The sequence below is a fragment of the Corvus moneduloides genome, chromosome 2 (genome assembly GCF_009650955.1).
Source record: "Corvus moneduloides isolate bCorMon1 chromosome 2, bCorMon1.pri, whole genome shotgun sequence".
Classification (NCBI taxonomy): Eukaryota; Metazoa; Chordata; class Aves; order Passeriformes; family Corvidae; genus Corvus; species Corvus moneduloides.
Window position 1 is genome coordinate 93,238,615 of NC_045477.1, and position 24,353 is coordinate 93,262,967.

Sequence of the window (24,353 nt, forward strand, 5' to 3'; positions counted from 1 at the left end):
GAGGCTGTGTCTTCCTGTCCTGTCGCTGGTTGCCTGGGAGAAGAGGCCGAGCCCCACCTGGCTGCAGGCTCCTTTCAGGTGGTTGTAGAGAGTGGTAAGGTCTCCCCCGAGCCTCCTTTTCTCCAGGCTAAACAACCCCAGCTCCCTTTGCTGCTTCTCACGGGACTTGTGCTCCACACTTCTCACCAGCTCCATTGCCCTTCTCTGGACCCATTCCAGCACCTCAATATCCTTGAATTGAGGGGCCCAGAACTGGACACAGCACTCGAGGTATGGCCTCACCAGTGCCACAAGGGGAGAATTACTTCCCTAGTCCTGCTGGCCACTCTAATACAGGCCAGGATGCCATTGCCCCCGGTCTGTCGGGGCTCTTTAAGGAGCACAGCTCAGCCCCGGCTCCCTGCGCACAACTGGTGCCCACGGGGATCAACGTGAAGCGCCTCCTGCAGGAAGTGTCCATTGCCCCTGCCTGGCACTTGCCCTCCCCTGCCAACGAGCCCTCGGGCGCTGCTCGGCCTTGGACCCTGCCACGGCGGGCCGGCCCAAGTGCTGTCCACCAGCCCAGCAGTGACACACGCGCCAAGTTAAATGAGTCACTGCCGCACCCTCCGGGGCACACCTCGCCCTCGTTCGAAGGTGAAGCGTGGCTTCCTGAGGAGTGGAGGGAGACTGAAGCACCAGAAGCAAGGACACCACAGAACAAGAGGTGGCCATAAGGCAGCAAGGAATAGAACGGTGCACAGACATGCAGAGGAAAGGGAATGGAGCTACGCACGTTCAGATACACACGGTGCCTGTGCTGTTGTGCTGAGCGGAGCTCATTCCAGAAGGATGAAAAATGGTGACAGGGTCTGTACTGTGTCTGGAGGAAAAAGTATATAAGTACAAGATTAAGGTCCTGAATAGACATGATCATTCTATAGACTTGTTTTCCATTAAATAGAAGTATTTGACATACACCTTTTTTTAAATAAACACAGAATCTTCCCTATTTTCTTGTAGAACACATCTGTACCTTTTCCCAGCTTTTAAAATTAATCACTTGTTTTCACCAGCTAGCAGCCTTTTTTGAATGGTTGTTTTCCTTCAGAAGACGATAGTTGTGTGTTCCTGCACTGTTACCTGTGTTGTCAAACAATATTGTCAAACTTTGTTGATGTCCTTCCTAATCGTGATTATATGTTGTGGCTGCTGACACAGCCACATAGAGCCTGGAATAGTTTGTGCAAAATATATCATTGGAAAAAGCCATGAGCTTGATGAACTGCCCTACTCTGTGTCAGCACCAAGGCCAATATGTTCCCATTTCTGTTCCAGTGTTTCAACAAACAAACAAACACACAAACAAATACCTTCAAACCCAAAGTATTCCTTAATGAACTCTCTAGCATTCTCCGAAAATAAGACGTGGCAGTTTTAGGACTCTCTCCGAAGGCACTGAGCATAGTGACAAGATTAAGGTGGCAAAATCAAGAAGACCGACAAGACTGAGCAGCCAAAGTAATGTGGAAGAGGCTGTGGAGAATAACTTGGAAGCTGAGGGAAGAACATAGGAAAATTAGTTAATGAAAAAAAAATAGAGAAAAGAGGATAAGGAAACAGAAGAGCATCTAGCAAAATATTAGATGAGAGAAGGCATGTGGAGGTGGTGGCGGAGAAAAGGCAGGTAAAAAAAGAGCTTTATTGAAGGATGACAAGCGACAATTTGGAAGAAGTGTGAATTCAGTATTTGGCAAAAAGCAGATTAAAGAAAGTGACAGTACTTCAGTGATTCCAAAAATGTTCAAATTAGGGTTGTTGTTTTTTTTTAATGAATGAAAGACACTTGGTGTAATCAGAATAGACATCACTCCAGAAATGGGATAACAGTAAAAACAGCAAGCAAAAAGGAAAAGAACAGCTGCAGGAAATGTTCTTTCAAAAATACAGATTACTGGAAATAGGAACCTGGTGTTGACTGGGATTTGTACAGGTTAGGGAACTGCTGTCACAGTTCTTACAGTAAATGCAGTCCAACCAGTGGCAAGACAAAGATTTAAAGTGTAAATAGGAAACACAGGCTGTTATTCAATCCTAACATAGGCTGTTATTCTATTCTATTCTATTCTATTCTATTCTATTCTATTCTAATCTTTATTGGATATGAAGTGGGAATTTTAGTATGAGAGCTTGAATTTTGTTGAAAGGAGATGGTGTGGGAAAGCAAGATACAAAGGTAAATTGTCAGACTTGGCTTAAGAAAATGTGGCAGAGGAAAGTGGACAGCAGAGGACAAGTTGTAACAAGAACTTGTAAGAGCAAGGCTGGCAAGGGAAGAAACAGCACTGAGGAAACTTCCAAAACACTCTTAATGCACACCCGAGAGGTGAGTGCTCAGCTCCTACATGCAGAAAAGAAGAGCGAACTTTAAGAGTGACATTTAACTGCCACAGTGAAAGCAAATTTTGAACAGTAATGAGAAGACGAAGGAATGATAAAAGGTGCTTGGCTAGACTTTTCTCCTCAGAGAAAAGGCAGATCTGAGTCTCAATTCTCACAAATATTTTGAGAGAAATTAACTTGGTCCAGGAAAACTCAGGGGAAAAAACCAAAACAGACGTTCAGATCAGACAGAAATAGTAATGGTTTTTAGCACAAGGTCGGTTACTCTGGTGAATGCTGTACTGAAGATTATCCTCATACAGTTTCTGCTTTGAAATTTGTTTTATTTGCATTTCTTCCCCAAGGCCATTTTGTTAGCAACTTTCAATATTTTTAGAACTCAAAATACATTGCAAATTGCAATACACATCCAGAAATGAGACAGGTTGCATTTCAACCACTGAAGTGATGAAAATTTCACCAGAAACAGAGCATTCTTTGGTTAAATAAGAACAGCAGTTCAAAATAGCAGTGCCTAAGTTCTGTACATGCATTTCTTTTGTCCAAATTAGCAAAAAGTGAGAACCCAACCTTTCACTTCGTTTTCCTTTTTTCAGCAAGTATACAGAAATGACTAAATAAATCTTTTAAATATTACAAGGCCACAGTTAAAATTTTAAACATGTTGCACAACAAACTTTTTTTGGGAAGCTATAGAAATAACGAAAATACAGAACACATAGAAATTACACATCAGCTAGTTAAAACACTTAATAAATACATAAGAGCTTATCAACACCTTTTATGGAAATGCCTGTTTGATCCAATAATTAAAGCTTAACAAATAAATGGGATTTTTGCTATTGACTTGAACTGAAGCAAGATCAGACTCTACAGTCTTAAGGAGCTATGGTTTTATTATAGTATTTCAGATAAGACTCTTTGGGTTAAAAGTTTCAACAAACATCACTTAGCAAGTGATGACCAATATTACTTGAGACATTTGTCTGTTTAAAGAAAAATTAGAAGTAGCTTATAAATAATAATATAAAGCCCAAATAAGCAAACTACTATCACCTCCCTTTTTTTTTTTCTTTTTTTTTTTTTTGGTCTGAAAAATTCCTTTCAAAATCTCCACGTCATATTTTTGATGAATTTCTACAGACTTCCAAGGACTCTCATGGTAGCTGTTCCTTGGGTGAGAGAAGCATGAAATGAGAACAGGTGATTTAAGACAGCATTTCTTCATGAGGCCCCTTTTGTCACTTTACATGTCACCAGCATTTCATGTTTTGAGGTTCTGCCAAGAGCCTCACGGCAGGTCCATATAGAAAAGCTTCTTGATGAATGTGTCATTTTACAATACAGAAGCTACTCCAATTAATCTGTGTGTGCAGGGAGACAGCCTATAACAAGTAGGGTGTTGTAAATTCAAAACCTGCCTTAGTACACACTAACTTCTTAAACCATTAAAGCTCTTCTGAACCTCGTTGACACAATCCCTTACTGCTTCAAGGCTAGTTAGTAAGTTAATGGATAGGACATAGGGTCATGTCACTGTTGCCAGGGGATGTGAATGAAATTGAGAGTATAGTAACAGTAGCACTTCTAAAATTCTTCCTCTCTTCAGCTGTTTAAACATTAAAATTGTATTCTGGATTTGCTTAATCTGTGTGTGTTTAGGAGTGAGGGACGGAATAGGGTTTCAGGTTTCTCTGGGAATAATAGCGAACTGGGATAAGGAAATAGGTAATTATAGTTTCACAGAAATGTTACATGTGTGAAATTGTCTTACAAGGTCTAGTATTCTTCCTGTTGAACTCAGATTTAAAAGTCCCATTAATCCTAAAGGACCCAGTCATCAAATCCATACTGGACGAAGATCCCCATGGCAAAATTATATGAATCAAGGAGGATTTCACTTGACGGTATTCTATAAATCTGTATAGGATGAGCCATCTTGCTTCAGTACTACACAATGCAAGATTCAGGGGCAAACTCAAATGTGAAAATGCAACTCATGTGCCAAGAAAAAAAAAAGGAAATAGATTCAGGCAGGACACTTCCTCCTTTTGTGTAATTACCTCTGCAAAAGATCTGCACAGCTAACAAAATCTCTGGCAATGAGACAAGAATAAAAAAAAGCTTGGTGAATGTCATAACAAAGTTTCCCCCCCTCAATTGCCTTTGCTTCTTACAGAATGCCAGGAATAGTAGTGATGCCTGGGACCCGGGACTCACCCTAGGGCTAAGTGGCCCCTTGTAGTTAAACCAGCATGGTGCCCAGCTGTTCTGGGAATGACTCCCTCTCTCCATGCCTGAGCCAAAATAAGCTCAGCTACACTTAATTGGCTTCCAGCTGATCATGGCTCATGCAGCTGCCTCTGAGCTCTGCCCAGGGATTAACCTGTACAAGCTCAGGGTACTCGCCCAGGCACCCAGGCTCCTCCCCAGCCCAGCAGGCTGATGTCCAGAGCTCAGGTGCACTCCCAGGGATGCTGGAAGACCTTCCCCACAGGCACTGAAACCCCATCTCAATGTGTCTCTTTCTTAATGTAACAGGGAGAGCAGCCATATCATTTTCAAACAGTGCGGTGGCTTGGCTGGTTAGCCATGGGAACTTTCTTTCTGTGATATCTTAAGAGCTGCAGAATAAATTTATCAGGAGGACATCTACAGAAAGGGCTGACGGTGGTTAAAATACCTTTGAACTCTTTTGGTATTACTGCATGAGAAGCCTATACATAATGTGTTTGCAACGTTGCACTTTCCACACTGGGAAAAGTAGTTTTTTGTGGCCCGAAATACCTACCATCTTTAGGCTTCTTTAAAAAATAAATGCATGAACAAGCCCTTTAAATCTTAGTGAGGAAACAGAATTAAGGGACAGGCTCCACCCCCAGTGGAGTTAGTGAGGGCTTACAAAAAATCAGTTGCACAAGCCAGTTAAAAATAAAGCAGTGGCTGGAGCAGGGAGGCAAAAAAAAAAAATGGGACTACAGGCTATTAAGAATACTTTTCCTGTCTCAACAGGAACAGGCTAGCTGAGAACATTTACTCTAAATTCTTCTTATGAGAATGTTTGTACTTGTATTGAGATAATCCTTGTGGGGCTGATTTGATTTTGGCCCTTAATGTGTTTAACCAGCTTTGTGTCAGAGACAAGTTATATTGGAGCTGTGTTGTTTGAACTGATTGCATTTTTTCTGCTAAAGAGAGAAGTTTTACTCAATTTCCAAGTGAAATATCAAATTATCTAATTAGGGAAAAACACTCATAGAAAATAGGATTTAGCAAATGAGGACGGCTTTAGCAAATAATTTGTTTTTAAACTTAAATACCTAAATTTGCAGCTATTAAGTTTCTCTTAAAGTACTTACAAATCAAGGGAGACAAAGCAGCAGTAATACCTCCACAATGCATGGAGGCTTCTGAGTAGGCGATTTGCTTTTTCTGCAAATCAAAACATTATATTTAGCACATAGTGTAGTTTCCCTGTGGGTGCACAGCAATAGAAGTCAAAACAAACAGATACAAAGCATTTTAAAAACAGCATTTCAGATGACGCATTGCCTGCTTGAAATGACAAGTCTGTACATTGCAGGGTAGGGCTAGTATCCACCTCTCCTTTATAATTTGAAAGTCTGTGTTGATTTATTTTCACTCCACTCCATGTGAGACGGGGCTATTTTGAAGCCTCTTGGGAGAAGAAAAAAAATATCACTGTAAAGAAACCATCTACCATGAAAGTTTAAAACTGTTTGGAAAGAAAACTCAGGAGATTTCTATCTCAAAGCCCATTCAATCATCCTTTACTTGGAGCTGCTTTTAAATACTCTTCTACTGCAATGGGAGAAACTTCTCCATACCAGCTTTGAAGCCAGATATGTTCAATGTTCATTTTCATGAAGAACCACTCATAGCTACGAGGCCACTTTCTTACCACTGGGTGCCTGGAAAGACAAAGACAAGGAAAAAAATTAGAAGATGTGCCAAAGCATATGCATATTCTGCTTTTTTCTTCAGCCTAGTGTGTTCAGCCAGAATGAAACCTGAGATATGAGAACACCCCCATTCATCTTTTTGGCGCTCCCTTGCTTGCTGTAAAGTTTACTATCTTCCACACCCCAGTCTGGGGAGAACTGCAACACAGGCAGCCAGCAACCAGCACCTTGCCCCACTGCAGAACCCTGTCTATAAAGGCAGATGTTGTTTGGTCTCTAAGTAAGTGAAAAACAGTTAGAGAAGACTCTTATGAATGTGTGTCAGGGTTAATAAAACTGGGTAGCAGGTAGAGCGTAGCCTCTGCAAGCTGTCGCCTCCTACAGCCTTCTCATGCTGTATTTATGTCTCATTTCTTTGGCCTTCCTTACAGCTAAGTTGAACAGATTGTCCCTGACTGGGTGCAGATGTCTGATGCTCAGCAAGCGTATCTGTGGGAAGCTCAGCAGTGATGGACAGAGTGGATACAACAGTTCAAGTCCCAGTGTTCACAGGAACATGGGCAGGAAGTGGTGCAAGTCTGGGCAGGGTTGGCTCAGTGCCCCTCTACTCCTGCAGAGGACCCTGCAGCAGAGATGCTTGGTTTGGCAACGTCTTGGTTTCCCTGTCATTGGGAAAATGGTATTTCCTACCATTTTCTGAGCTGTCCCTTTGAGCACCTATGACTCTGGCATTAGTAAGTGGTGTCAGATGCTGCTAGCACTGGATATGCCCCAGAAGCCCTCACTTTATTGTTCTGGCTGTTGCACCCTGACAGCAGAGCATCCTCTGCTGAGGCACTTTTGGACTCTGGATCACATGGAAATTGAATTCCTGTGAAGTTTGTAAAAAAGGCTTGTGTGTCAATATGGCCCCATCTGTTCATGGTCCCATTTTTGCTATCGATGGTACACACTGACAGAGTCTAACCCTGACCCCTTCCCGTAGGTCAGAAAGAATATCACCTCTGGGCTGTTTTGGATTCAAGCTCATCCCAATTTCCCAGCAGTATTTGATTGACCAGGCAAGGTGTGCCTGGAGGACAATCCCTGGCAGCCTGTGTGGGAGGTGTGTGCCCCAGCTAAGTTTCAGGCTTTTCACACCTGTAATTCTAGAGACCCACTGAAGGGCATGGGAGCACACCCTGTGTGTGTGCTATGCATCTGGGTTGTGCTTGCATCTGTTCAAAGGAGACTGTTCAGGAAGTACTATGGCTTTGAAGCAGCTGGGACATTAGGAGAGGTAATTAAACTTGTAAGCTCCACCCTGAAGATGTTTGTAAGCCCAAAGGCAGCAGACCTCTGCTCTGAGTAGGAGGAGGCTGTAGGTGAAGAGCACTACCTGTTGTAAGGTGGGGTAGAATCATTAAAGATAACAAATACAGCATGGAATTATGGAATCTCTCCTTGGAACCAGGTGACCTATCTTTATAATCCCCAGATTATAAACCGTGTGCCTTACCAGGCACTAACTAATTGCATTTCCATATTTCATTTCCTCGAGAGTTAAAAGGTCTATCATTCCAAGCCACACAGAAGCCAACATGCTTCGTGGCCCCAAAGTAAACGTCAGACTTGTTATTTCTTAGATTTTCTGTACCAAATGGCCACATTTGTGTATTTGTCTCAAACCCATGGGTTGCACTCTACTACATTCCTATTAGATACAGACCTGGAAAACATTGCTTGCTTGGCAAATTCTACTTCCTCTGGAGGCACCGTGACCATCTGTCCCGTGAGAGTCAGCCTGGTGCACCTTGGATCCTCTGGATCAATTGCATTTTTTCTGTGCACAGAGAAAAATGCTCATGAGTAATAGGTTTCTTTCTTTCTAAAGGGCTTTTGGAGAAGTATGAACTGCTGCTCACATATAAAAAGCTTTGTCAAGCCTTGTGGCTCTTCTCTACTCCCAGCTATGCTGTTTGGTGGAGGGGGGAGGTCTGGAAGGAATACTTGACTGATACATAGCTCTGCTGTGGATAGTTGCTTAATCCTACTTTATGCTCACAAAAATTGGATTAGTATATGGTGAATTGTAAAAAATGTGAAAATGGCAGTATTCCCAGACAGATGTACGGACCTGTATTCAGGATTCTGAGAAGAACTGGTGAGATGGTTAGTCTGTGCCTATGCCTACAGAAAAGAGTATGAATATGTGTATCTGTATGTAAAACATAAAGTCTTTTCATTGTGCTTATCCTAAAAAATCAATTCTTGTTCATTTTTTACCTATTTGTCCACTGCTTTACACCAAATAGAAAAATTCTCCAATTGCCTTCAGACCAAGACAGGGAAAGTACTTGTTACTTTTTGGCTCTTTGTATATAGTAATAATAAATAACTCCCATTAGTAACTGCAGGGCAATTGCTGACTCTGACATACACAATACGAGCATATAAATCATAAGTAAATCGACCAATTGCAAAAAAATAGTGTACGAAATGACTGCAAAGGCTTGATCCTGGCAAATGCTGAGCAGCCCCAAGTCCTGTTGCCAGCAGTTTGAGACTGCTTAGCATCTCAGGGAACTGTCTTCCCATGTCAGCCCAAGAAACTACATTAGGAAATGAAAGCTCCATTTCTTCTTCACTGTGTTTTAATCACAGTAAATTACACCTCATCTGTGTACAATTTTACTTAAAGATCTTGGCTTGAGCCCTTTAGCCTTAACTGTGTGCAATCTGCAATGGCTTCATTTTTGGTTATATCTCAATGTGTGTCTAGTGTATGCAGGAAACATATGGGCATCCTCCTGCAGCTAATTTAACACCTGCAGATTCTCCACAGATGGCTATGGGAGATTATGTAGCTCACTAGATAAAGTATCTGCTTTTCTAGACAGGGTCATGAACAGAGATACATAAGGAGGTACAGGAGGCTGATTGATACTTGCCTACATCCAATAAGCACTTGCTACTGTCTGCAGCCTGACCTCCAAAGTGCCATTTGCAGTCACATCATCTCAGGGACACTTTTTCAGTGTCCTGTTCAGTCTGGAGCAGCAATTATCTGAAGGGGATGTTCAGTTTAACAACTTTTGGACAAATTCCACTTGTATTCTTTTTCCTCTCCCATGCTTACTGATGGGAGGAAGGGCCAAGGCCAAAGATCAGGCTCAAACTTTCTGTTCACATCAACTTATAATGGTCTAATTTTCTCTAATACAATTTTTAAGCTATAAAATAAAACATGAGTGGTGTTCTGAGTACCCGAAAATCTGCAGCCCAGGCATTGGGTTTATTTCTATCAGTGTGTATGCAGAATACAAACTTGTCTACATGATCATCTTGGCACACCGTAGATCCTCTCAGCACTGACTCCTACTGCCTGCTGAAGATTCATTTCACGTCTGGGTTACAGTGGCCCGAAAGCGCTCCATCCCTAAGGAACACAGCTCCACGGCCCAGGGACACCTGTAGCTCCTGGCATTTCTTTTGCATAGGCTTTGAGTGTTGTGTGACTGCCCAGCATCCATGGCCCAGTGGGATACTCACCCACCAAAACACGAATAAATACAGGCAAATACAGTGAATACGGCTGAAGAGAAAGGAACCAAATCCCACATGCAAAGGGTGTCAGCTGAGGGTCTGCATGTCCAGCAGCCAGGGCAGTGCACATTCACACTCTTTCAACACCACCCTGGATGGTGAAGTGTTAAAGTCCATTTGAAGTAATCTCCTGATCTATTGTTATCTTTTATGCTTAATACTGTACCCAAAGCCCTCTGCATATGTTTATATATTCAATATATATTTAACATATATATATAGATGAAGGAAAAGGGACTTCTTGCGAGCAGAAATTCAGTTCAGAAAATTGCTTTAAAACAACTGTGCATCTGAGTATATGATACAATTTCCTCCACAGCCTAACAGTATAATAAAACAACTGAAGAGCCAGGAAAAACAGCAATATTTGCAAGTGTCTTTCTTGCACACAGCTCCTAGGTAATATGTGGTTAATTACTTCCAGAGTGGATTTTGAAAGGGATTGTTATTAAAAGATGTCTGTGTTTCACAGAGCAGATTAAGGTGATAGATTTTGGATGTGATCAGGAACAGTGAGAAGTTTTGGTCTGGCCTCAGATTACAATTATTTGGTGTTTTTGTGCAAGTACATGTTTATTCTGTAAGCATACTATTTGATTTTGAGTAGGCAATAGAGCTGATGTAGCTGTGGTTAAGCAGTGAACCCTGCCTGCCTTTGCTGAGAAAGTTTTGCCTAATAGGACTAGTGTCTGATGTGACTCTTCCCCAATTGACATGAAAAGCTGCTCTCCAGATATTTGGCTGACAACAAAGCCCACACACTGTGCATCCATAATTTGAATAGTTTTATTTATGGGTTTTTTTCCCTGCCTGCTTCTGTTTACATTCTCATGAGCCAGGGTGCTACATTGATTGACACACATTATACTACCTTCCCAGTAAAAATTATTCAAACTGAATTTCGCACATTGGAATAATATTCTGGAGGGTCAGTTTGTTTTTCTGGGAAATGACTCAAACAAATTATTTGTTGAGATTATGTTAGGTGAAGTTTTGGAAGAGCTAAACAGGACAATGATACATTTGGGTTCAGCACACTGTTACTACTTTGCTGGTTTTGCTTTCAGGGCTGCCTCTTATCATAGGTTTTCTGTTTCAGAATAGGAACCTTGTATTCTAATCTGACATTAGCATTAGTATTTTCTTTTTCAAAGGAGCCCTTCATATTCTGAAGTAAATCTGTTTCTGCATCTCTTTTTTTTTTTTGGCCTAGTATTTCCCTAATGGTGTTTGATTACTGTTATACTTCTTAAACCATCAAAACCCACTAAACTTACAGCTATCATTTCTAAATGTTGTGAATGGGTCTTGAGTCTTCAGTGTTGTTGCCAGTGCAACTAATGCAAATGCAAGATTTTCTTCCTAGGACTAAAGTGGTATAGTCAGGGATTTATGTAATATTTTTACTAAAGATAATTAAGGGATATCAGGGATTAATAGATATATTTACTAAAACATTCCTCACTTGCATCTGTAGAGATCTAGTCATGCATTCACTAGACATTTCTTGCCTCTGTATAAATACATATTCAGCTCTCAGTCCCTGAGTTCCTTTCATCTTTTCTGGCACAAGAACAAGTGGATGCAGAGGAGCGGTTTTATGTAACATTTGTGTGCTGCTGACTGGGTGTGAGGGGGAGGCAGAGTCAGGGGTAGAGACGGTGACACTGTTGGTCTCTTGAGGAAACCCAAGGTGGTTTCTCAGGTGGTTTTTTTTCACCCGAATCAAGTCCTCTGTCTCCATGGAGAGGACTCATGAATGCTACAGTAAAATATGAACTGAGGGGAAGAGAAAGCAGGTGACTGCGAAAGAAGACCAAGCAATAGGGAACACATGATATATTTTCATGCTTATTTGAAATACATACACTTTGTTGCAGAAAATTAGGAAGGCCAGATTGAAATGGAAGAAGATTCAGTTGATGCATTTTATAAGAAAACAGTGCATTAAGAGAGATCATCTTAATTATTCATCTGATCTGTGAAGAGAGAAGAATTGATTGTTCCTGTTCCTCTGCTTACACTGAGCAAAGTAGGTATGCAGAGTTTGACCCAATCCAGGCAGTTTTCTTCCAAGTGTGTGAGATGACATCACTTAAAAGGTGCCAGCTTTACTGAGCTTAAGGAGAGACCTACATCCAATTGAAAAATACTTCCCAACAGAGATGCAATGCTGCAAAGCACACTGCTAATGAACGTCCCACTTATTTTACTATGTAACACTTCCGCAATTTCTGGGTCGTGGTTCAAGAGTGGTTCAGAGTAAAGAGTGCCACCTACTCATTAAATTCTTTACTACACTAGCCATCTCCTGGAGTTTAATTAGAAGGTTCTTATACAGCAACTGTCCAAGTCCAGGTGTTATGAATCTATACTTCAGGCTGCTGTGGTTATACTGGCACATAAGATGATGATGTTGGGACTTGGTTAGTATTCCCTTTCACAGTTGAGATCTTTGCTTTGACTGATGATGCTCTGTCTCCTGGTTTTTCACCAAAAGTATCCCTGAGTATATCTTCATTCTCAGCCTCTGCAATCCATTAGTGAGGTGACACTGATCTGACACAGACCAATAGTAAAAGCAAATTAAGAGTTTGGAAGGCACTGGGGAAGGAAAGCCAGGTACTCCCAAGGAAGGAGAATGGCAGGAGGGTTCAGTACTGCTCCAGTCTCTGGGTGTGGAAGCAGGGGTCTATGCAGAGGAATCCCTTTCTTTTTCTTCTTCCCCAGCCTCCTTTTCCCACAAAGGAGCTTACATCCTTCTCCTCCACCCCCTGAGGAAACGAGACCTTCCATCCTCCCTGGGGGGATACACAAATCCTTCCTATCTCCCCTGAACACATTTCTCACTGCCATGTGAGAAAGCACTGCTCTTACCCCTCTACTTCTTCAGAGTTGAAGAGAAAAGAAGTTGGGAGAGAGCTTTTTCCTGTTGCAGAAAAGAAGAGACAGAGCCAAGAAGAAAGCCGCAGAGAACAGTTTTCCTACATTTTTTTTCAGCTTTAAAGCACACAGCTCATGAGTGGCATAAGGGCAATGACTGCCTCTACACAGTCTAAGCTCTCCTATAATGGTAGCAGTCGTGAAAACCCATGTAATTTGGAGGTGGGGACTGGCTGTTGACACAGCTCATCCCTGTCACCTCCCATGGATGCAAGGTAGGTGACTCTGTCACACCCTGCACAGGGCTCCTCTTCACATAGCCCCAAACTGGGCACAAGGTGAAAAGGCAGTTATCTCCTAATATACAAAATGCATCATAGAATTTTTGTGCCCTAAAATCTACAGAAAGGAAGGGAGGGAATGCTCTGTTCTGAGAGAATTACTGTAAAGTGCATATAATTTTGATTCATAAATGTGATTAATTTTGAAAAGTAAGTAATTCTCCTCATTCATTTGTTCACCACTAACTATCAGAGTCTCTGAAGCCGAAAGAATGTATTGGTGCTGCTAATCTGCATGGCATGAACGTCAGACAAAATCTCCACTGAAAGCGATTTCGTAATCTGAAAAGCTGTTGCTGGCCTTCAACTGGATATGGCTAGGCAGTTCTGCCCTGCTCTGATTTTGACAAGAATTTCTTTATCAGCTGTGTTTGGGAGCCAGCAAAGACAGTTAGAACATCCTTGCTTTTGGAAGAGGTCTTCTGTTTTGAATCTGAAGTCAAATAAGAGAGCTAAAGATTATTGATGCAGTGGCTGTTCATCTAAGCGAGCCTGTGTTCATAGTATATGTGTTTTAATGTTTTAAATAATTTAACTCTTACTGTAAGATAATCCTTCCTAAAATGTTTTAATTACAATGTGTTACGTGAAGCCAGTCTGTTTGCCTGTCTCCACTGACAATAGCAATGCGTTTCTTCAGCTGAACTCTGTTTCAGACAGGAAGCTTTTATATAGTTTAACCATAGACCATTCATGGAGGAAAAAAAAGAATCACAGCATCAACTATTTCTGTACACAGAGTCAGAGAAACACTATTTCACTAGAAAGGGATTTTAGGAAGTTGGTTATTTAAGAATACTGGAAAAATAGTAATTTAGTATTGTGTGCATTGGGTCATGATGATAGTAGGTTTCATGTTTGACTTTCTAATTTAGTATCTTCATGATTTTTTTAAATAAAGATTTTTCAGGAACAACTACTGACATAATTATTTGCATATGACTAAAAAGGGCCAATATAAATACCAGAACTAGAAATGTGTCTGTGCCACAGAATCAGGAGGTAGATCTCAAAAACTGATGGCTGTCTGAATTCAGCCTTTGTCTTGTGCATGCGTAATTTCTCTTTGTGTAAAGGTACAGTACCAAATTTCTTTGTTATATTAACCCATGTATTAACAACAGTGACTCTACAAACCCAGCAGTAGTTATATGTTGAGTGGCCACATGACATCTCAAAAGTTGTGTCTTCCACCCATGGCAGGCTTACTGTCCATCAGGATTGCCCAGGGAATGAAGTTGGATGTTTGTGCATGCTGCCAATCCACCACACAGCAGGAACCCAGACTCACAAAATTCTTCTTCTCTTCCCATGGCTTGGTGGCTCAGCACTTCCTGTCAACATTTTCCATGTGGAGTTTAGGAAACCTATGGAGCCAGCTTATATCCACTGAAGACATCTGCCTGATCATGCCCATCTGCTAGCTCAAGCACAAGATGAGCGTAGTGGGTAAAATGGCTCTAACAGAGTCACCCCTGATGAAGATCATAAATCGGGAGTGGAATCTGAATTCATGAAAATCACTCACAGACAGCAGTGTGGATTTGAAATACCATTCTCCAAACTAATAGCAGGAAAACTAGTAATAGCAGGAAAAATCCAGAGGTGGACTGACCGAAGCTTGCTGCTTTTGCCTTGTATGAAAACCAGTTCACAGCAGCCTTGTAATCGCTCCTTCTCTAAGAAAGCTGCAGTGTGTCCCTGTGAATGTGCTGAAACTTATGTCAAGGAGGCGACACACGTTTAAAATTAATTGCGTGTTTTCCAGGCTGCAGCTGTAGTGAGGCAGACTCAGGAGCTTACTCGGAAAGAGGAATCCTCTGAGCAGCCTGTGTGTTGGGAAATGTGTTTAGAACAATAGCTGCTCTATTCTTTAATGTAGGGCTTGGTCTTGTTCCCTCTGAAAGCTGAAAGAATGGGACTCAATCTTTTCAGCTTGTCAGTGGCATAGACATACCAGCTTAGTCTATTTATAGCCCTGAACCATTTAATTTTTCTTGCCTCCATTATCCATTTATCAGCCTTCAGATAAAATGCTGTGTAGTTGCTAACAAATGCTGTCTCTATCCTGGCCATCAGAGCCTTCTCAGAGGGGGGCAGCCCATCTCCGTCTGGGGAGGCATTCTCTAGGTCAGGATAAGGAATCCAGACTGTAGCTGCAATACTAAAATGTCTTGCAATTAGTGCCTAGTCAGATGTGTCGCAGCTCTCTTTCTTTCAATATTAAATGTTATTTTTCTTATTAGTTTAGGGTTTTCAAATTTTCTCTCCAGCTGATGAAATATTGAGGCTGGAGCACCATAAAGGCCAGTCTGTATTCCTCACTTCCTTGAAAGGGAAAATATTTATTGTCAAGGTTTGGAACTTGAGTCTGTTCTGAAACAAAACAAATGAAATTTGCTACTAAATAAATTTAATATCAAATTGGTGTACACAAGCCACTTGAAACTCATTAGGTACACGAAGACATTGAAATGTCAGCTATGTTTTCTTTCTAAAGGCCAGAGATTTCTTTTGCGTGCAATAGGTCAAACGCATTTTTCAGGAGAGTGCCAAATACTCCCAGGAGCATTGGCTACAGGCACCGATCAGCTTTCACATTTATTTTCATTCTTGCAACTCAGAGTAGGTTAATAATGGAATTCTAACAAAGTTCCACATGAAAACAAGCTACAAATGCATTGTTGGCATAGCAAGGACATGAACTTTCTCACGTAGAACATTATTCATTTAGCTATTACGCATAATTATTTTGAAACCAAAACAATTAATGATGCACTTGAAGAGAATGTCTGACAAGAATGACACTCACCTTTGCAAAGAAAACCTCGCAGATACCATTTTAAATACTAACAGGACCTGAGGTCTCACAGAGTGAAAGGTCTTGCCTCTCATATAGTGCTAGTAAAGAAGACTTTTGCCATACCAAACTTGAGCCACCACATAAAGCTCTGCACTGAAGATGCTGTGTGCTGTTTGCATGGCACAGCTTGGCTATCTCAGCAGGTCAAGTGCACCCCAAAGCTGGGGACAGGTCACCCCAAGCACTGGCAGCAGGAAACCTTGTTGTTTTCTTGAGTGTCATGCTGCCTGCAGAGGCCCTTTCTGTGGATTAACAGTGGGGTGGTGTGCCGGGCTGCAGTTTTAGATGCTACTACTTTTAAATGTAAAAATCACTCATGGATTCCTAGTTTAAAACATAGATTAATTTCTGACCCTGGTTATAGGGGAAGGGAAGAGAAGAAAGGTAAACTCCAGTGCCCGTACCCTTCCTTACTGTGAGATAGCTTCAAAGCTTGCTCACATTTTCATATCATCAAAATCAAAAACTGTAGCTCAAGTAAAGACGCAACTTTTCATTGTCCGTATTGCTTGTCCTTTGCACTAATGCCAACCAACATCTGTTCCAAATGAGAACTTCAGAAATAATGAAAAAGAAACTGAAGGTGAAAATAAAATAAATAATGCATGGAGCACTGATCAAACTCTGAATCTATGTACTCAATTCAGTAGTAAGTTCAATATCTGGAGTATGGTTATATGCTAAAATGAGGATATCCTGTTTTCTTCCACCTTCTCTTTTCCTTTCCCCTCACCTTTGTTCTTTTCTGGCTCTTGAGGAGCTGATTCAAGTTACTAAGCCAGTAGAAATCTTATCCAGAAAAAAAAAACCTGAGTTCCTGAGCTAAAATAGGCCCACCATATGGTCAGCTGGAGGGAGGGGATGGGATTGCATGGCCAGTCGCAGTACTGGCCACAGTATGAAAAGAAGGATCGGCAGAAAAACTTATTCTCGCTGTCAGGATAATTTTCTTCAGACTTATGTTTCAGCTCAGGCTGAGGCAAAGCCCAGAACTGATTGGGGGCAGGGTAGCACATGACTGGTGGTAGGGAGGGAGAGGAGGGATGTGACAAATGGTAATTAGTTTGGCCTGAGCTGTTTTGGAAATCCAGGTTTAGCTTCTTGGTGGTGCCCAGAGAGCTCTTCTCACCAGAAAGTACAGTCTCAGGCTGCAGAAGGGACTAGAGAGGCAGATGACAGAATCCAGGTTGCCCTGGCTGCAAAACAAGCAGCAGCAAATATTTGTCATACTGATCAAAAGGGTAGTGGTTTGAAAATTAATAGTGATGAAATAAAAAGACATTGAATAAATATCCTCAAAGGTTTGTGATGTATATGGATTTCATATTCCTATAAATCATGCAGCATTTCTCTTTTGTTGGTGAATTGGCACTTCCCAAACAGGTAAATCGGGCAGTGATGTTAGTAAGCCATAAAAGGCAAAGACTTTCAAGAGTGGCTGTTTAAAGTCAGGGATCAAAGGCCACACTTAAGTGCCTAAGTGGGTGTGTGGTTTTCAGAAGTGCTCAACAGTACCACTTATCATCAATGGAAGTTGTTCTGAGTCTTGGGCCTCTGAAAATAGGGCATTGGGTAGTAGGACATAGGACTTAAAATACATTTTTAAGCACTTGGTCTAGATAGTAAGTTTACTATTAGACTGAATGAAGAAGCTTAGAAAGCAGGAATAAACACCATTAAGCCTGTAATGAAAGAACAGATATATTTATTTTCTAAATGATTAATCCAAAATATTTAATGAAATATTTAAGCAACAAGCAGAACCACTCCAGTGTTAACTTCACTACTTCACTGACCTCCTCAAGCATTCAAAACTGAATTATCTTAACAAATGTTGGTGATAGAAGTTTCCTATTAGGTGTTTGACATTGTAAGAGAAGCCATGATTTCCATTCCTTGGGAATAGGATGTCAACCTGAAATTACTTGTACTGCTTAGGACTAAGAAATGTTTCATTTTTCCAGTATATAACTCTCCAGAAAACAATATATTCTGAAGACAGACAAGTGTAATAACAGTAATGTTTTATATTTGCCATTCCCTGCTTCTCCCAGGGTTCTTCTCAGCGAGCAGGCTTGAGAGGTGGGATGATACTCAAGGCAATCCTCAGCTGGGGAAATCTGCTCTTAAGATAAAACCTCTCCTTCTCCAAAGAGGACCTTAAGTTGGAATAAAAACTGTTAATGCCATTTCTTTCTGAATGAGTCTGTTCTTACCAGTTCTTTCTCTCTTTCTCCTTGGAACATCAGCTAAGACCTGCTTTGGTAACGGAGTCCTGTCTGACACAATTTCAGTGTCATGTACCTCGTCACTTAAAGAGGCTTTTGTAAATAACACTTCACACAAGGCTGACCCAGCTAAGTTTGCCACATGATTGACTGTAAACAAACATATGGTAGAGATATGTCTTTTTCAAGGAGACAAGAATGGAGGGGGAAATTGAATCATCTTTGAGGTTACATACATACATTTTACACATGTAAAGCTTTGGGGACCTGAAGTTATTCATTATACACAAAGAATGAAATGGACCTGTTGGAGCGAGTCCAGAGGAGGCCATGATGATGATCATAGGGTTGGAGCACCTGTCCTACAAAGATGGGCTGAGCAGTTGGGGTTGTTCAGCCTGGAGAAGGCTCCAGGGAGACCTTATAAGCAGACTTCCAGTACCTAAAGGGAGCCTGCAAGAGAGCTGGGACTTCTCACAAGGGCATCTAGTGACAGGACAGGGGGATAATGGATTTGAACTAAAAGAGAGTAGGTTTTGATTAGATGTCAGGAAAAAATTCTTTGCTGTGAGGGTGGTGAGACCCTGGAACAGGTTGCCCAGAGGGGCTGTGGGTGCCCCATCCCTGGAAGTGCTCAAGGCCAGGCTGGATGCGGCTTTGAGCAACCTGGTCTAGTGGAAGGTGTCCCTGTCTGTGGCAGGGGGGTTGGACTTAGATGGCCCTTAACATTTCTTCCAACACAAACTATGCTGTGATTCTAAGATGCTATGATAGGATTAAGAAGAAGTCAACTCACTGCTGTCTCTGGAAAGAAGAACCTGGGACTGGATACAGGTTGGTAAACCTCAGGCCTGGCTTTCTTTAGTTGAGGGGTCATTTACTGAATGTGATATAAAAGGTGTAAAAAACTTGCAAAGATATAATATTCAATCATATTCTCTGAAGAGGTGGAAATCAAACTGAGTGTCACAGTCCTGAGCATATGAATTGTGAACTGAGAGCTTGAGATCCTCTTACAGAACCCAGAGAGCTGCAGCCCTGTCAAGGCATTCAGCAGGGCCTCCAGAGTTGTTCAGCAGAGCAAAGATGCATTACTGTGAGTTGGATACCCTCTGAAACTCTATGGATTTTATTGTCTAGATCACTATAGACTATTATAGGATCTTGAACACCTAGATTTTATGTAGGCACCTCCAAGAAGAGATTAAAATTTAGGAATTTAATGCACAAGCTGAAAGCCACTCCAGCTGTTGATGCTACAATATACTTCAGTGACACCTCTGCTTTGCTCTACTATGCTTTACCAGGGCAACATACTGCAAAAATTAAAAAAAACCTAGGAAGGAGCATGAAGCTGATCATGAGAGTCAAAAATAAATGCAGGACATTGAAGGTGGGGACCCAGCATTTTGTTCTGAGGTCTGTTTTCTCACTGATGTTGGTAGGAGGCAGATAAAACTGTTACCTGCAGAAATTTCCATCTGCCTCTGGCAGGGTCAGAGAAGCCATGGGATTCTTCAGAAGATCTGTCACAGTGTTATCCTTTGGTGTCACGTAAAAGAAAGGGATTCCAGTGCTGTTATTGATGGGACCATCGCTGAGAAGTAAACAGTTCCCATAGGGCATACCTTGGATCTGCAAAATCCAAATAAGCAACTGGTTACATCTTTGCGCATAGGTGTCGTACAATGTGGGGGATTCCCTCAAGGGCTCTAGCAGAGAGGACAGCCAGTGCCATTGCTCCCACTTTCTGTTGTCATCCTGAGACAGCATTTCTTCTAAATTAGACCTATCTCCTCTAAATTAGATCTATCATGCTTCTATGAAAACAGATCTCTCCTCTATTTCTTCTCTTTAGTCCTGTCCATGGCACTACAGAGAACATTTTCTCTTCCACTAAGCTTAAAGGAACTGCCAAATTAAAAATGTTTAAGTGCATGAATATCTTTTTTCCTGCCATCGATGTCAGGAAATGTTTACTCTAAACCACTGCTGGTACCTTTCTTCAAACCCCAAAAGATGTAGAGCCTAATTTAGCCTTGATTCAGCCTGCTTTTTACTCTAATATTGCCTCCTCTTTTGGTTTTAACTTGCAATGTGATTGCATCAGTTCACAAAAACAATAAAGAAGCATTTTAGCTAGAATTGTGTTTTAAGTCAAACTGGACATCAGCTCAGCTTCCTGGGCAGGAACATCAGATCAGGGGTTGTGTCTCAACTGCCAAATAAAACCTCCTCCCATGGCAGAGAAGGGACACTAAGGAGCCAAGTTTTCAAAAAGATTTTCTCACACTGACTTGTGTGCACACAGTGGTTATAATGCATGCAGAAAATGTCCTTGCCCAGTAGTGACACTCATTAATATACTTCAGAATAATGTATACTCCTACTATGCTTTTCATCACATTATAAATAGCAATGACAGATATTCAATTAATTACTCCTTTTTTTCATGTCTTCAGATATTTTTTCCTCCTGGTCTATTAGATATTAAACAGTGAAATTCTCTGTCAGTACATTAAATCTTTTGCAACAAAATCAAATTAAATACGAATAGTTAATAAGAAAATCCTGGATGATATTGTTATCTGGGTAGCATGCTTTGTGATTTTTAATGTTTATATGCCTTTAAAATTTTAATGCTTATAGTGCTTATAAATGGTCTTTGTTGGCTTTCCTTAAAAGTAATGCTTTAATGATATTACATAACTTAGAAAATAAAAATACTTGTTTATTATTAAGAGTTACATTTGAAAAAAAAAAGCTCTCAGTAATATCACAGGACATGTTCCCATTGCTTAAAATAGTCTGTCATGCAAGGTTAATGTTACTCTGTATTCTCAAAAATAATTGTGATCACAGGCAGCATAGTTCAGCATTCAAAGCAGCAAACACCACCCCCCAAATTTCAAATTTTATTATGAATCAGATTTTTCTGTATTACTTCTGTGTTCTGTCTGGAGGCAGATAACTGCAGACTATATTATGGCTGTAATTCCACTGAGGGTTTCTGGTGAGAGCATAAACCAAAAGAGTTATGATCATATGGTTTAATAGGATTTCCAAAAGCTGATGTAGAATTATAGGCCTCTTCTGTCTATGTACATATTCATTTAACAGTATCTTTTTTCAATCTGTTACTTCGTATTTCACAATAACATAAACTGCCACTAACTCAGCCAAGCTTTCTGAAGACTTAAGTGCTTCTAAATTTGTTTAATTTTAAATTGTAAGCTAATTAATCTGTGAATGCCTTCAACAGAAAGTTAAGACTGTTTTGTTTTTTTTTTTTTCCTTTTGTCTGAGTGGTACTGGATGCTGTGTCTTATCCCAACGTTTCATTTTGAAAAAGGAAATATTTTAAAACTGGAAAAAGTAATGACCCCAATTCTCCGGTATAGCCCAGCTATTTGTTTAGTGCTCTTGACAGAGAAATCGTCCTTTAAGCTGGTATGGCTGGACGGAAGGGCAGATTTCGTGGTAGCCCAGCCGGCTCTCCTCCTTCTTTTCCTCACCCTCCTGAAACAGCCCCTCTCCAAACCCTGCGATGCAGCTCTGTCTTCTGGCCTAAAAGAGATTGTGCTTTGTTTTGCTGTCTCTCTGGTGCGGTTTTTAGGGTGCATCCTCCCTCCCTGTGCTCCGAGCACGATTTCTCTTGCAGAGTTTGCGCTGCTCCCTGCGCGGCGCGGGCGCTGCGGGCGGCGGGACGGCGCGGCCGCGGGGGCTGGCGCTCGTCCGGCGGGTAACGCGCGGCGTGGGCGCCGTGGGCACCGTACCTTTCCTCGGGCGGCCCGCGTCGCCACGAAGCCCCAGGTGTTGTGGCGGGCGAGGAAGCGGGCGGTCCCGGCGCGTCCCGGCGCCCCGCCGCCCTCCCGCCGGTAGGAGAACATCCTGGAGGGGGCGGCCCCCTGGCCCGGCCGCCGCGCCGCCGGCCCGGAGCCCAGCGCCGCATCCTCCCGGTATGCCGAGGCCGGGTAGCTCTGCTTCCAGAGGCCGCCCGCCTCCTCCAGCAGCGCGGGCAGCGCCTCCTCGGTGGAGGAGCTGTGCAGCTCGTCCGCCGCCGCCCCCGCCTCGGGCAGCGGCCACGACACTGAGCTGATCACCACGTACCCCCCCGCGCCGCCCCACAGCAGCGCCGGCAGCAGCCACCACGGCCACGGCCGCCCCGCCGACATCTTCTGCGGCAGCGCCCGCGCTGCTCCCGCCGCGCCCTCCCGCGGCCGCCGCCCGCCCCGCACCGCCCCTCCCCGGCGCAGGGTGCCCGCGGAGCCCCGCATCGCCCGCGAGTCGCGTCACGCCTCGGTGTCCTGCCCCCCAGCCCGGCGTCGTGCGGGAGCGCCCGCCCGCACCTGCCAGGGACAGCCCCGGGACAGCCTCCCGCGGCGGCGGCTCGCCGGGCGCGCAGCTCTGGGGCCCCTCGCTGTTCCCAGCCCGCGCGGGGCTCACTGCGGGGTAACCCTGCCTTTGCCTGTCGCTTGCGGGGGACCCGGGAGACTGATGGAGCCCCTGGCTCAGGTGCGCGGTCCAGCAGGTATCTCACGTTTTAAGTTTTCTACACACACCACAAAACCAAACAGATGGAGCTGTCCGGGCGGAGGCGGTGCGACCTCTCAGTTTATTAAGAAAGAGAGAATCCACGAGGGCGAGTGTCCATGTGAACTCTCCTGTTGCAGGGGAAGCTACGTTTGGGCACTGGGGTCAAGTCACAGCAAGACCCGAAGTCCGAGGTGACAGGCAGCATTAGTCTGGTGCTCGCAAGGATGTGTTTTGATATGCAAATACATGGAGCTGCTATTAAACGTTTTCCAGGCGAGGTTGTAATTAGGCAAAGATTTGCATGTATATGAGTTTATATCAGTAGCCCAATTTAATAAAGGCACGTGGGCGTCCAGTTCCTTTCTTGGCAGTAGACCCCTTCACTGTGGCAATGCAAAGTTGTAATTCTTTAAAACATATGCTTGTTAACTTCCACTGCATTCATGCAAATTATTTAAGGAACACAGGTTCAATAGGAGACAGGGAGGGATGAATCTCACAGAAGCCTTTGCCTGTCAGAAAGTTCTCAGGTACATTTAACAGATCTTTTTCATAGCTGTGAAGAACAGATTCCAAGATCAGTCTACTGCTACAACTTCTGCTTAATTGTGCAATGAGAACAGGTATATCTAATGTAGAATCTAAACTCTTATAAATAAAAGTGGAATGGAGAACACTGAGTATTTTTAGCTTATATTTTTTCCTAGACTCCCTGTTCCATTTTTTTTTTCATCTTCACCATAAAAACCTGAAGAATAGTGGAAATGGGTATAATAGGCCTAAAGACCCAAATCAATTTTTCTGATTGTGAAGATACTTCCTAAGAAAATGTAATTTTGTCACCAAACACTTACTCTTCTCTGCAGAATTGAATATATGACTACCTTTTCCTTTAGCACATGGCCCTGTGACGTCTACTGCAATACCACACTTTTGACAATTGATTCCCGCTTCAGTGCTTGAGCTGAGGCAGAAGAAGGGAGATGAAAGCGGAAAACCAATGTAGATTTCCAAGCCCAAAATGAGTGAAAGCTTCCCAAGCTCCTGAGAAGTGCTTTTCTCTGACTCAGGATATGTCCCGTCTTAAAATATCGAAGCAGTTGTCCCTTCTTGAAATAGCAACCAGGCACAGACAACTCACTGCAGGCATGCTCTTCAAAAATAGTTAAACCCCCCATTTCCCCGGTGTTTCAGGGAATTTCCTCACACAATCTGATGCATGCAAGATATAAATCTCATCGTTTGTATTTACTATTTTATATGAATTTATGCCAGGGTTTCTCTTCATAAATGTCTTTGCTTGTACTTTACTTACCGAACAAGTTCAAACAACCTAGTTTTGAACATAATAAAATAGTAACGTTATATAAAGCCTATTTTGTTTCAATTAATAGAATTATATGTGAGATATTGAATCTTGTATCCTGCAGAAATGGGAAACAAAGCAGGAATTTCTTAAAACAGGAATTAGTGCTAGGTTTTATATTCAGTAAATACAAATTTTAAATTAAACACCGTAGACACAAAGCAGCATTAACAAAGAGTCATTCAGTTATGCTGTAGCTCCCAGATAAATTTACCATTATTACCTCAGGTAGGTCTTCAGCTTTAC

At 42.3% G+C, this 24,353-nt stretch overlaps 1 protein-coding gene across 3 annotated transcripts; it reads right to left on the minus strand.

Moving 5' to 3' along the window:
* Positions 1-2,684: 2,684 nt before the first annotated feature.
* On the minus strand, positions 2,685-22,404 carry CREG2 (cellular repressor of E1A stimulated genes 2). 3 transcript variants are annotated; one of them, XM_032100377.1, is made up of 4 exons: positions 21,982-22,404; positions 19,671-19,840; positions 8,014-8,127; positions 2,685-6,314 (listed from the first exon to the last, which is right to left on the minus strand). In XM_032100377.1, the coding sequence occupies exons 1-4, from the start codon at positions 22,378-22,380 to the stop codon at positions 6,167-6,169; spliced, it is 831 nt and encodes a 276-aa protein (XP_031956268.1). In that variant the 5' UTR covers positions 22,381-22,404; the 3' UTR covers positions 2,685-6,166. The 3 variants fall into 3 exon arrangements, with proteins under 3 accessions (XP_031956268.1, XP_031956269.1, XP_031956270.1); XM_032100378.1 differs by lacking the exon at positions 8,014-8,127; XM_032100379.1 differs by lacking the exons at positions 2,685-6,314; positions 8,014-8,127 and adding an exon at positions 15,703-18,136.
* Between the last annotated feature and the right edge of the window lie 1,949 nt (positions 22,405-24,353).

Bases quoted from the DNA above. Each gene is read 5' to 3' on its own strand.
- CREG2 (XM_032100377.1), bottom strand. From the start codon at position 22,380: ATGTCGGCGGGGCGGCCGTGGCCGTGGTGGCTGCTGCCGGCGCTGCTG. The intron at 19,841-21,981 runs GTACGGTGCCCA...TGGATTTTGCAG, and splicing joins CGCGGGCCGCCCGAGGAAAG to ATCCAAGGTATGCCCTATGG. The intron at 6,315-8,013 runs GTCTGTATCTAA...TTGTCTTTCCAG, and splicing joins AAGCAAGCAATGTTTTCCAG to GCACCCAGTGGTAAGAAAGT.